Raw genomic sequence first — 11,903 nt, 5'->3', positions numbered from 1 at the left:
ATTATTTTTTTCTTTTGTACCTGCATTTTTAAATGTTATCAAATTATATATCATCTAAATACATAATAAATGTAATAATGTTAATAATAATTATATTTGTTATTTTACATTAAATTTATAAGTAGTTGACAACATTTCATAATTTGCTTAATTGCAAAAAATTGAAGTATATTAAACTTATACGGAAAAATTTATTTGAATTAAATAAATAAGAAATATGAATTTAATTATATTGATAGAATGCATATCTTTTCAAATAAGAAATGCTATAATTTTCGCGTAAATGTTTATCATTAAATTGTTACATTAATTTTTATATATGATATTATAATTACTAATTAATATATTCTTTAATAAACTAAAAGAAAGATGTGTTTTTGTCAATAATATTAACAAAAAATGTTAAAAAAATTTATTTATATTAATATATTATGAAAATTTTTATTTTAAGAAAATATAATATGCAAAAAAATTATATCATATTTTGTTTTATCTTTAATATATATTATTTCATTTAATTAACATTTTGTATTTATAAATTATATTATTATTTACATACATCAATGAATATGCTAAATTATAAGTTCATTATGTATTTAGTATTTGTTATAAGTATAATAATAAAATATTGTTTTCGTAATATTTATTTTTGAAAAAGAGTTTTCTATATAAATTAATGACAATAATTTATTAATAATAATTTTTAAACATTTTCATACATTAAATTATACGAAAATCATACATAAACGAATGTAATAAAATATCTAAATCTCAAAATTAAAATTTTGTATAATTAAAAATTAAATTGAGAAAAAATATTTATATTTTATAGTTATTTTTTTATTTTTATTTTACTTAATTCTAAACATTATCATATCATTATTTTAAATTTTATTTTGTACAATGAAATAATCAATTGATATTAATAAACAATGTAGTTACTATAGAAAGATTTATTAAATCAATAAATTTCTGTACTTATACATATAAAATATATGATCAATTTACGAATGCGTAACAATATAAATATTTTTTAAATTAATAGATTTAATATGTGTCTTTGTCTTGGTCCTATTAAATCGGGAAAAACATTTTTAATGAAACGTTTACAAGGAGATGAAATAGACTATGCAACTCATACCGTTTCTACAAATGGTATAAATCTTTTTACCATAAAAAATGACACTGGCGAATTTGATATGCTTATTAAAGAAATAGGTGGAAATATGGCACCAATATGGAAACATTACTTTGACAAGGTGAATTTTTTTATAAAAATTTTGAATTTAAATTCCAAAATCACTTTATAATTTTATAGAAGTTATTTTATTTTTTAGACACAAAAACTTATTTATGTAATAGATACAAGCAATCTCTGTCAAATAAGTGCGGCAGGAGTATTACTTTATTCATTGTTAGTTGATCCTAGATTGCGAAATATAAAAATCGCATTAACATTGAATAAAATGGATCTTTCTTATCGTCAAATGCGCAATGAAGCCCTACTTATGCTACAATATTCACGTTTGCAAAAAGAAGTTACTCAAGAATTATCTGTATTTGAAACTAGTGGAATGACTGATCAAGGTATTGAAGAATTAAGAAACTGGTTATTTGATCCGATTTCTTTAAAATTTTCAATAAATTCAAAAAAGTAAAAATTAATATATAGTACAAAATAATTTTATCAGAAAGTGGATATTTTTTTTTTATTTACACTCAATGTTACAAATAATATAAGGATTCTACGAATAACTTTTCAATAACATTTGTCAGGTTTTTCTAAAAAATCTAAAAATTTCTTCAAAAGTGAAATTATTTAATATTGAGCGTACAAGATTCGTATAATTTGAAATATTAATATAATTAATTAACTCATGTATTTTTTAATATATTTTCGAAATGTTAAAAAAAATTATATAATTATCAATCAAAAAGTTTCTAAATTAATTTAAAATAAATACTATTTAAATAAATGTTATTTATTATTACAAGAAATACATTGTATTTGGTATGTCAATTTTAACAATATTTGAATAGATATATTGAAAATATTTGATTTTATTTTTATTGATTTATATCAATAGTATATTTTTAAAATAAGTTTAGAAACTTTTTGATTATTTTTATATGCATATGTGCATTTATATGAAATTTGATGCAAACTATCATGATAATATAAACAGCATTAAAGAGTACAAGCATATACAACAAGAAAATAAAACAATATGATTTCCACAAAAATTAGAAAGAAGAAAAATATAGTTTGTTGCTATCTTGTACTAATAATGATAAATACATAAATGTTTATACATTTCTTAATTTGTTTCTCAAATATTTAAGATTTTTCTTATAAATCTATTCGTGAGCTTTTCAAAATATAATAAACTATACAAGAATCAGCAAAAACTATGTCTAATGTATCCTTGTAAGATCTTCCACTATTTTTACAAGATCATCCACTGTTGCTTCTTTTTTCATGCCGCTGGGATCGTCAATCTATTAGTGAAAAAATGAATTAAAAATATAATAAGCTATATACATATTATTATATAATTTAAAAAACAATTTAATGTACCATAAGACCACTTGCAACTTCTGCCATTTTATCAGGACTCAAATCAAGAAAACTTTCGATTAAATCTCCATCTATAAAACCTTCACATTGCTCAATTTTTAATTCCGTATTAAAACTTCTCCAAAAGTTATGTTCTATTTTACCAACACTTTTTATTACACTTGTTAATCTATCTTCAAGATTTCTTAAGAATTCATAAAATATAAATGGAATTTGTGTAACTAAACCGATTGCACCGCTAACAGTACCAAACAATACGCAACCTTGTGTAGGTGTACTTGATTCACCTAAATTTTGCATTACTAAAGATCCATGTCGAAAAACATTAACCATATCACCCAAATGAAATTGTCCAACTTCTTGCATTTGTTGTCTTTCATCTTCTGAAGTGGCAGCACTAAAATACATTTTAATTTATTATTTTATAATAAATTATTTTATAATATATATTAATTATTTTATATATATTATTTTATAATATTAATGTGTATACAAATATAATATAAATTTATCAAATTAACAATTTACCTATCTTTTTGGCAAACGAATAAATTAAAGCAATTCTCTGCACCCAAAAAAGTATCATCATCTAAAATTTCAATGGCAGTCATCCAATTTGGATTATAATCTCTTGCTATTTCTTCAAAACAACCTTCCATTGTTTTATATTGCAACAATGTAAGAGATCTCATAAGATCTCCAACTAAAATAAAATCGCCTTTACTTTTTAAGTAAAGAGCAATAATATTATTAAAATGACTACATTCTAATCTGAGTTCCTTTTCCGCTGTCCATTCAAATAAACGAACAGTGCTATTTATACTTGCAAGAAGTTTTCCATTAAATTCAGTTAAAGAATAACATGATCCTTTAATTTCTTTTTCAGCTACTTGTGTAAGTTTTCCATCACTCCAATGATATAAAAGTATTCTACCCATTTTTGGTTCAGTTTCATCTGGATGAACAAGTGCAGTTCCGACTATGTAATAAGAAGTAGGATCTTCACCTAATTTTGTTGATATCAATGATAATGCATATTCAGTGGGCATTAACATATGTGCATGTAAAACTTCAAAAGTATGTTGATCAATGATAAGTAGATTATGTACTTCAATTTCTTGACAAATATCACTAGCTGTATGTCCTGTAGGTTTATTATAAGATGCAATATGACTGCTGCTAGATGTAGAAGCTGCTTGTGTAGATGCTGAATGTCTTACAATGCTTACACCACTACTATCTTGGATGTCAACACGCATTGTTATTACTCCAAATGTTTGAGAACTTTCTTGGTAAGCAATTCGTCTTGGTGATTCTCCAAGAGGAACAGTTCGAATATGTAATTTTTGAATTTCATCAATCGTTCCAATTGTTACTGTACTATCAGTTGCTAATGCTAAGCTATCAGGGTATGATTCTGCATTTAAAGAACACATATGATTTACTTCCTTTAAATTAACATTGCTGAATACTAGTTTATGATTCGACGAATAAATTACAGTAGGCCTATCGGAACATGCAAAAACATTAGTGGTGAACAATGATCTGAAAGTTCTTAAAACTGTTGGTTGTGTACCTAAAGTAACTTTCTTTTTATCAGAAAGTATACCATTTTGCTTGTGTAAAGTAAAATAATACATGCTACCATCTCCAAGAGCACAAAGCAGATATGTATTACCTTCAAAACATGTCATTAAAATAGATCTAGGTATAATTTCACCACCAAGTAATTCTTTGTTAATTTCTTCTAAAGCAGGTAAAGTTAAAATATGAACAGAAATATGTGTCCATAAACCTACTGCAGCAATTTTTGCTTCTGTATTACCATCCAATGGAGATATATCTAAACAAGCAACTTCATATTGTAAAGTAGTAAATCCTTTTGGTAAAATTTGCCCACATGAAATTTCTAAATAAAATAAATCATTTCCAGTAGCACAAAGTACTTGTGTACCATTACAAGCAACTACACTAATAGTTCTTTTATTTTCTGGCTCCCATTCAGAAACAACTGTTTTAGTTTCATATGAAATTAATCTGGCAGATGTTGGCGTTATCTGAATAAATAAATCATTTGTAACATTCCCAGTATGAAAAGTTTGTTCATCAGAAACAAAACCTGGAATATCTGTTTCTTCAACTTCTTCTCCATTTAAAGTCAAAATTCTGGTTTGTCCAACAAAAGATAAAACCAAGGTATTATCAAAATTGCCACCACCAATTTTTAATGCCCACATACCCTTGATACCTGGCAAATCTATGCTTGCATGTTCTTCAATACCTATTCCATTTCTTATAATTCTAAGAGAACCTTCCTTGAAAGCTCCAGAACATGTAACCATCTGTCCTTGACCTTGTCTTTCAAGATCAACTACTGCCATGTCAACTATTGGTGCTAAATTTGTAAACGTTTCCATTGGTACACAATAGGAACCATTTTCATCTGCTTTTGTAATTAATTTAACTAATTGTGAATCACCCAATCTACTACCAACAAATATTACTCCATTATCTAAATATGTAATGCATTCTGGTATACTAATTTCTCCTAGAAGTTCAACTTTTAAATCTTTCACAACTTGCGTACCATCAGCTTTTTTTTCTTGTTCCACAAATAACATAAACAAATGTCCAGCCATGTCTCCTAATAAATAACGAAGTCCTTGATTATCGACTTTAGCATAGCATGTAATAGTACTTTGTTTGATAATTGGAGGCACAACAGCAACATATGTATTCCCATCATGATATAATATACTTTCTTGACCTATTATTATTGCACCACAAATAGGAGAAGGTACAGGAATAACTATCATAGCTTCACGTTCTACGTTATCCTGTCTCCAAGGTATTTTAACAAATTCTTTATCTCTTAAAGAAATTTCATGTGTCTTAACATGTCTTCCATTAATATCTTGATGAATTAAAATTAATGTAGGATTAGCACATCCGTGAAGAAAATTTACATCCTGTACTTGATGTTCTTCCATACGTATTGATGATGCTTTTAATTCTGGATTATCTTTATCAAGAGGTATAATTTTAAAAAGACCATCATATAATCGTAGACCAATTACACGTGCTTTAGGATCAATTACAGCTTTGATTCCTGTTTCTGAAGCTTTTCCAATACGATCTGCTACATTTCCATGTGCTTTTGTTATAATTTCTATATTTTCTCCTTCTCCAATACATTCCAAAATCATAGCATTATAACGTGTAGTTAAAAGAAACAAAAGATCTTTTTTTTCATGCTGTAGAGATATTCCAATCAATTAATTACATATTAATTTATTTTAATATGATTTAAAAATCATATTAATAGATTATTTATATTTTATATTTATTATTTATACTTATATGTAATAATATATGTGCATGAATGAAAAATAATTAATTCTTTGTACATATGAGGTTATATTATTCTTAATAAAATAAAAATATTATAAATATATATGTATTAAATAAAATATATAAATTTTATTATATTTAATATTAACATGAAAATATGAAAATAAATAGAATAATTTATAAAAATTAACAAATAAGATATTAGTATAACCTTACCGGCGGCCGAAAAAACTTAACAACTGCAATTTTTCCATAAATTCCAACTTCTTTTAATGGTCTTAAACCTTCTGGAGTAACAAGATATATTTCTAATCGAACATTTTTTGCTAAAATGAGGTTCAAATCCGTAGGGGAAGTAAAATTACCTTGATACGTAAAAAGAAAAGAATTGTTTATCTACGTAAGCATAGAATTTTTTTGTACATTTCTCTTACTTACCTGTCACACATGCGGTGACAGCTGTAGGCTTGTGTGCCGTTACCACATAATGATGAGACATCGCTTTCATAATATTTAATCCAACAACTTTTAGAAACTTGTTAACACTTCAACCATAAGATACGACCAAACGCTGGCCTTGCGTGCTTTTCAATTTCACGCGCCACGAAGTTAGCAACGATTCACAGTGTATTAAGCCTGGTTCACAATAAACATAAGGAATATTTTAAAATAAAGTTTTAAACAAAAGTTACTTCTTATATTGCTTATTCAGCAAATATACATATTTGAATTGAAACGTAATTTCATAAAAAAAAATACAAAAAAATTATATATTTCATATTTAAATAAAAAATGTGAATCAATTATTTAAATTTTTTGTTATTTAAATTAATTTCTTAAAAAAACACTTTTTTATAGATAGAATTCCGTTTATCACTTTTTAAGAAATAAAAAAAATTAAATTGTATGTACATTTTACAATATATCTTACGATACTAACAATATACATATTTATTAAATTTTTATGGGGATCTTATATTCTATCATAATAAAGCTATCTCATAATCAGATATATTCACATTGTTGAAGAATTTTTTTAGATGAAGCTCTTCACTTCTTTGTATTAAGTTTCAGGAGAATAATTATAATAAAAGAAAGAAACTTTGAAATTTATTAAAAATTTAAAATATGTGAAATATTTTTAACATATCTTATATTCAGACCATAAACTAATATGATATTTTAATTTATACAATTGTACAATATCACATTACTTTTATTATTAATTTATTAATATAGCTTTATTTTAATTAGATCTAGTTTTATAACTTATTAGTTGATGGTCTGTAAACCCCAAATTTATACATTTGTACCATCAAATGGCAGTTCATTGAAAACAGACTACTAAAAGACAATTATTTAACTGCATCACAATTGTTATCAAATGAAGATAAAATATAGAGAATACACCACAAATATAATACAGCTCTTTGTAATACTTTAGCCTGCATAAATATAAATTTTACTCTTTCATAAGATTAGGTATGTATTTCCTATTCCATTACATATTTAAGTTTACACAAAACAGTTTTAAAAGAAATGGGAAGTAAATTATAAGGGCACATTTAAGGACAATCTAGGTTACATATCTTATATTGAAAGAGGATTTTTTTACTGCACAAATGCAATATTGCATTTAAACCAGTCTTGTTTCCTAAATTGGTAGGATTAAAGCAAATATGCAGGACTAATGACATATTTAACATGACTTGTAAGTTAATTTTTAAAACATTCAATAGATTTTTATATGGTGGTGTATAAAAACAGCTTTTTATAATTTATGTAGGGAGACCATCAATTTTTTGAATGGTTACATGACCATTTGAAAGATTAACTGGGGTCATAGATGCTTTAGAATTCTCACTTGAACTACTATCACAAGTATCACTTTTACTATCAGTACTAGAGACAGAACTATCTTTTCTCTGACTATTTTTACTTCTAGAAACATATCCCATAAGTTCTGAAGAAGAGCTAGAATTTGGAAGGAGACAACTACATCTGCTCCTATTCTCATTACTTGTACTATCACTGTCGCTTTCGCTATCAACACTTGAAACTGGACTGCCGTCCCTTTTAGCTCTTAATAATTCATTTTCTCGTTTTAATTGTTCATTTTGTTGCATTAAATCATCAATTCGTTGTTGACAGATTTTTAACTTTTTTGCTGATTCTGAATCTGTACTACTACTGTTGCTTTCCAAGTCTCGTTGTTCTGTTTGATGAAAATTTTTACCACGTAGTCGTTTTGTTAATAAATCTACTTTTGCTTCTAATTGCAGATATTCCTGTATCAGTTCTGATTTACTTAATGTGCTTAATCTTTCAGCATGAAGATCTTCATATGCAGTTGAGAATTCCTTTGTCAAGAATTCTTCTTCGTCTTCTGGAGACGAATAAAAATAATCTTCATCAGAGTCAACACTGAAACTAGAATCTCGAGTACGAGAGGGGGCTGATGGTTTTTGAAATGTAGCAGGTAATTCTGATGATGCAGCTTCTGAAAGCTTTTGGTCAAGATCTGGAAGATCACTGTGATCATCCATAAGAAATTGTGTAGTGTTATATAGTGCTGGAGGTTGTCTACCAGTTTTTGCTAATCGACCTCTAGATCTATATCGCAGCTGTTGTTGATATGATAATTGTTGTTTTGAATATGGTTTTAATTTTCTATGTTTAGGTTTACCTCTACGAGTTTTTCTTTTTTTCGCTGCAATATCAATTCCATCTTCATGCTGACCTCCCTCCTGATCTCCACTACCACTACCACTTTCAAATTTTCCAGAATTTTTTATTAATAATTTAGAACACTAAAACATAGAAACAATTATATTAATTTTTAATTTTCAATGCATTTAAATATATTTTATTACATATTATGTTGTAACATTTATTTTAAAAATTTTATAATTAAGAATCATTTAATATGATTAATACTACTAAACTTTATTTGAATTTCATTGTAAAAATATAAAACTACATTAATGATATATTTAAAATATTTAACTTTTCATGTAGCACAATATTTTTAAATATTCAAACTAAAGCAAATATCTTACGGTTTTCTTATTAATATAATTATTTTTGTTGATATTTTCTCCGGTAGAGAGCGACACTTGTTCCGAAACAGGCAATGACAACGATGACGCCGCAGGCGTCGGCTCTGCTTGTACGCCCTTCACGTCATGTACTTTATCAATGCCGTCCGACACTTTCTCCATTACCGTTTTGACATCATGATTCTCCATATTTATAATATTGACCAAAATTCGGCGATTTGCAGTGATACAAGCACTCATTACCGCTTAAAAACACTATCTCGTCCACCAATACCTTCCACTCCCGTTTTACGAACCGTACGTCTTCACTGCAAACAGCGACTGAATCGCCATGTTTGATTTATCCGTGATTCCGTGCGATAGCGAAGCGCGACGTGCTAACATTTCAGAGGAGTAGGGAGATTTGTTCCGAAAGGTGGGGCAAATGTATTTCTTTCCCACCGAACTTCCTACCATTTTCACTTATCCTTCAGGTACTGCTGCCTGAAAGACTATGGCAATTTTTTTCTTACTGCACTCCTAATTTAATGTTTATAGTATGAGTGAACGATAATCATATATCAAGTATATTTTATTAATACTTATTATTTTATTAGTGAATATTTTTTTAAACATCGCTTGGATTTTCAATGTATGTATGCTTAAAAATTTTTTACATATTTATATATCATACATATCATATTCAATGTAATTAATAATTAAAGTTTCGAATTGATCATATATATGAATGAAAAAAATATTGTTCTATATTTTTTAACATATTTTTGCAATATAATATTATAATATTTATATTATTCAAATATATATCATACCTTATATAAATTTGATTCTTTAGTTTCACTAAATAAAAATTTTCGTTTTTTAAATAATAAAATATTTGATCGACTTAAATAGATTTACAAATTGATAATAGAAAATAAGTATTTAATTTTTAAATAAAAATATTAAATTAAAAATTATATTACTAACTATTATTTATTTTTAATATATATTATTATTATTTATGTATACGAATGTATAAAAAATGTATAAGAATTAATATTATTTCAGATATAAATAGTTTTATATAATATATTAAAAATATTTTTATTTTTTCAATGCAAAATAATTTCGACTTTTATTTCAAAAATTTAAACATAAAACTTCTTTATTATTATAAAATTTGAGTATATTGCATTTTTAATGAGTGCATTTTTTTCATATACTGAATTTTATAATTATTTCTTCAATTTTATAATATATATAATCTGATAAACGACATTTGTATCTATGAATGAATAATGTCTTTTCATCCTATACTTTAAATAAAAATTCAATCAAAATATGAAATATTAACGAAATAGTAAAAAATATAATTTTAATTTTAAGAAGATAATGAAGAGCTGTAAAGATCTAGTTAAATTATTTGCTGAACTGAAGGTACACTGTATTTAATATGATACATATATACATATATGTCGACCTAGTTCGTAGTTATATATAATTGTATTATAACTTATATTATATATATTCGTATTTACAAATAGCTACATATAGATTTCCTTTTATAAACAGTATTTTTCAGTTAATGAATATCATCATATCATCGCATCATTATTTGCATCATCGTTTTTCAACTCAAAATGAATTTTCTCGAACTATCATGTTAAGAATTTTAAGCATGTTTTTCAATGGATATGATGTTCAATAAATTTAATGTTTATAATTATAATATTATAATTATAATATTTTATTGACTTCATAATTATGAATATAATATTTTATGAATAATGAAATTGGCAATAACAAATATAAATATGAAACATAAGAATATATTTAGCATTAATTTAATGTAATATTTTCTTTCCTTATATATTATATTGTAAAAAAATATTACATAATTGTTATAGAAATAAATCTGATATATAGAATTTTTTAATTTTTTTTAAATAAAGAAATATGTATATTATAAATAATTTTTTTTGTTTATATATAAATATTAATTTTAAGCATTTACAAATTTTTAAAATAATGAATTTTTATACAATAGAAAGAAATATTTTTTTATTTTTCAATAAAAATATCAATCATAATTAATATATTTAGATTAGATTATTATATTTTTTATGCAAATATTGATCTTGATATTACTAATATTATTATATTTACATTTAATTGATTTATTTTTTAAATAATTATAAAAAAAAAATTTTTTTATTGTTCAGACATTAATTACATTCATTAAAGTAATTTTTTGAATATAAACACGAAAAATTAAATTAATCATAATATTAATAGAGATAATTTAATATTAGATAAAAAGGTAAATAATATCATATTAATTATACACAATATAATTTTCATGAAATAAAAAATAATTTAATATCATTGATTTATTAAATATATAATTTTATAAATTATATATTTAATAAATTATATAATTTGTTTATCTTTTATATATTTTAACATGTAATAATATAGTACAATATGTTTTCGTATTTTATTGGTATATTTTATTTATATTGATGTAACTTTCAAAATACTTTATAATTACAATAGTTCAAATATTAATTTCGGTAATAATGATAAATTTTTCACAATATACATATATGTGAAAAGAATACGTATAAAATAATTTATCAAAATTCAAATGATTAATGTAACTATAAATACGTATTTTATATAGATTTTTGTACAATCTTGTTTAGAATATTTTTTAAAATATAAATTCTTTATAATTAAGATTGCGAATCATTATAAATATTTTTATAAATTTATTATGTAATGGACAAAAAAGACATAATATACATACATGTTATAATGTAGATATTATGTAGAAATAGATATTATATCGATTATTGACAAATTATTCTAATTATATTATATATATATAATTAAATATAAATAATATATATATATATATATATATATATATA

The 11,903-nt window shown here is 24.2% G+C and overlaps 3 protein-coding genes across 3 annotated transcripts; 1 reads left to right on the top strand and 2 right to left on the bottom strand.

The window, feature by feature from the left end:
- The first annotated feature begins 976 nt into the window (after nt 1-976).
- On the top strand, nt 977-1,818 carry LOC122715100 (ADP-ribosylation factor-like protein 3). Its single transcript, XM_043937027.1, has 2 exons — nt 977-1,259; nt 1,338-1,818. Exons 1-2 carry the CDS (start codon nt 1,053-1,055, stop codon nt 1,656-1,658), a joined length of 528 nt encoding a protein of 175 aa, XP_043792962.1. The 5' UTR covers nt 977-1,052; the 3' UTR covers nt 1,659-1,818.
- A 266-nt stretch (nt 1,819-2,084) lies between these two features.
- LOC122715279 (DNA damage-binding protein 1) lies at nt 2,085-8,739 on the bottom strand. Its single transcript, XM_043937345.1, has 6 exons — nt 8,616-8,739; nt 6,368-6,565; nt 6,146-6,294; nt 3,107-5,832; nt 2,579-2,975; nt 2,085-2,499 (listed from the first exon to the last, which is right to left on the bottom strand). The coding sequence occupies exons 2-6, from the start codon at nt 6,435-6,437 to the stop codon at nt 2,416-2,418; spliced, it is 3,426 nt and encodes a 1,141-aa protein (XP_043793280.1). The 5' UTR covers nt 6,438-6,565; nt 8,616-8,739; the 3' UTR covers nt 2,085-2,415.
- On the bottom strand, nt 6,802-9,393 carry LOC122715284 (protein HEXIM1-like). Its single transcript, XM_043937351.1, has 2 exons — nt 8,989-9,393; nt 6,802-8,739 (listed from the first exon to the last, which is right to left on the bottom strand). Exons 1-2 carry the CDS (start codon nt 9,226-9,228, stop codon nt 7,708-7,710), a joined length of 1,272 nt encoding a protein of 423 aa, XP_043793286.1. The 5' UTR covers nt 9,229-9,393; the 3' UTR covers nt 6,802-7,707.
- Between the last annotated feature and the right edge of the window lie 2,510 nt (nt 9,394-11,903).

Source organism: Apis laboriosa, unplaced genomic scaffold (genome assembly GCF_014066325.1).
Source record: "Apis laboriosa isolate Shangri-la unplaced genomic scaffold, ASM1406632v1 scaffold34_cov151, whole genome shotgun sequence".
Lineage (NCBI taxonomy): Eukaryota > Metazoa > Arthropoda > Insecta > Hymenoptera > Apidae > Apis > Apis laboriosa.
Note: the sequence above shows the minus strand (reverse complement) of the source record. Positions and strands in the feature narration are given on the sequence as shown.

Excerpts from the sequence above, each read along its gene's own strand:
- LOC122715100 (XM_043937027.1), top strand. The coding sequence starts at position 1,053 with ATGTGTCTTTGTCTTGGTCCTATTAAATCGGGAAAAACATTTTTAATG. Across the intron at positions 1,260-1,337 it reads GGAAACATTACTTTGACAAG|ACACAAAAACTTATTTATGT; the intron begins GTGAATTTTTTT and ends TTTATTTTTTAG.
- LOC122715279 (XM_043937345.1), bottom strand. The coding sequence starts at position 6,437 with ATGAAAGCGATGTCTCATCATTATGTGGTAACGGCACACAAGCCTACA. Across the intron at positions 2,976-3,106 it reads TTCGTTTGCCAAAAAGATAG|TGCTGCCACTTCAGAAGATG; the intron begins GTAAATTGTTAA and ends AATGTATTTTAG. Across the intron at positions 2,500-2,578 it reads AAGTTGCAAGTGGTCTTATG|ATTGACGATCCCAGCGGCAT; the intron begins GTACATTAAATT and ends TTTCACTAATAG.
- LOC122715284 (XM_043937351.1), bottom strand. The coding sequence starts at position 9,228 with ATGAGTGCTTGTATCACTGCAAATCGCCGAATTTTGGTCAATATTATA. Across the intron at positions 8,740-8,988 it reads ATTATATTAATAAGAAAACC|TGTTCTAAATTATTAATAAA; the intron begins GTAAGATATTTG and ends TCTATGTTTTAG.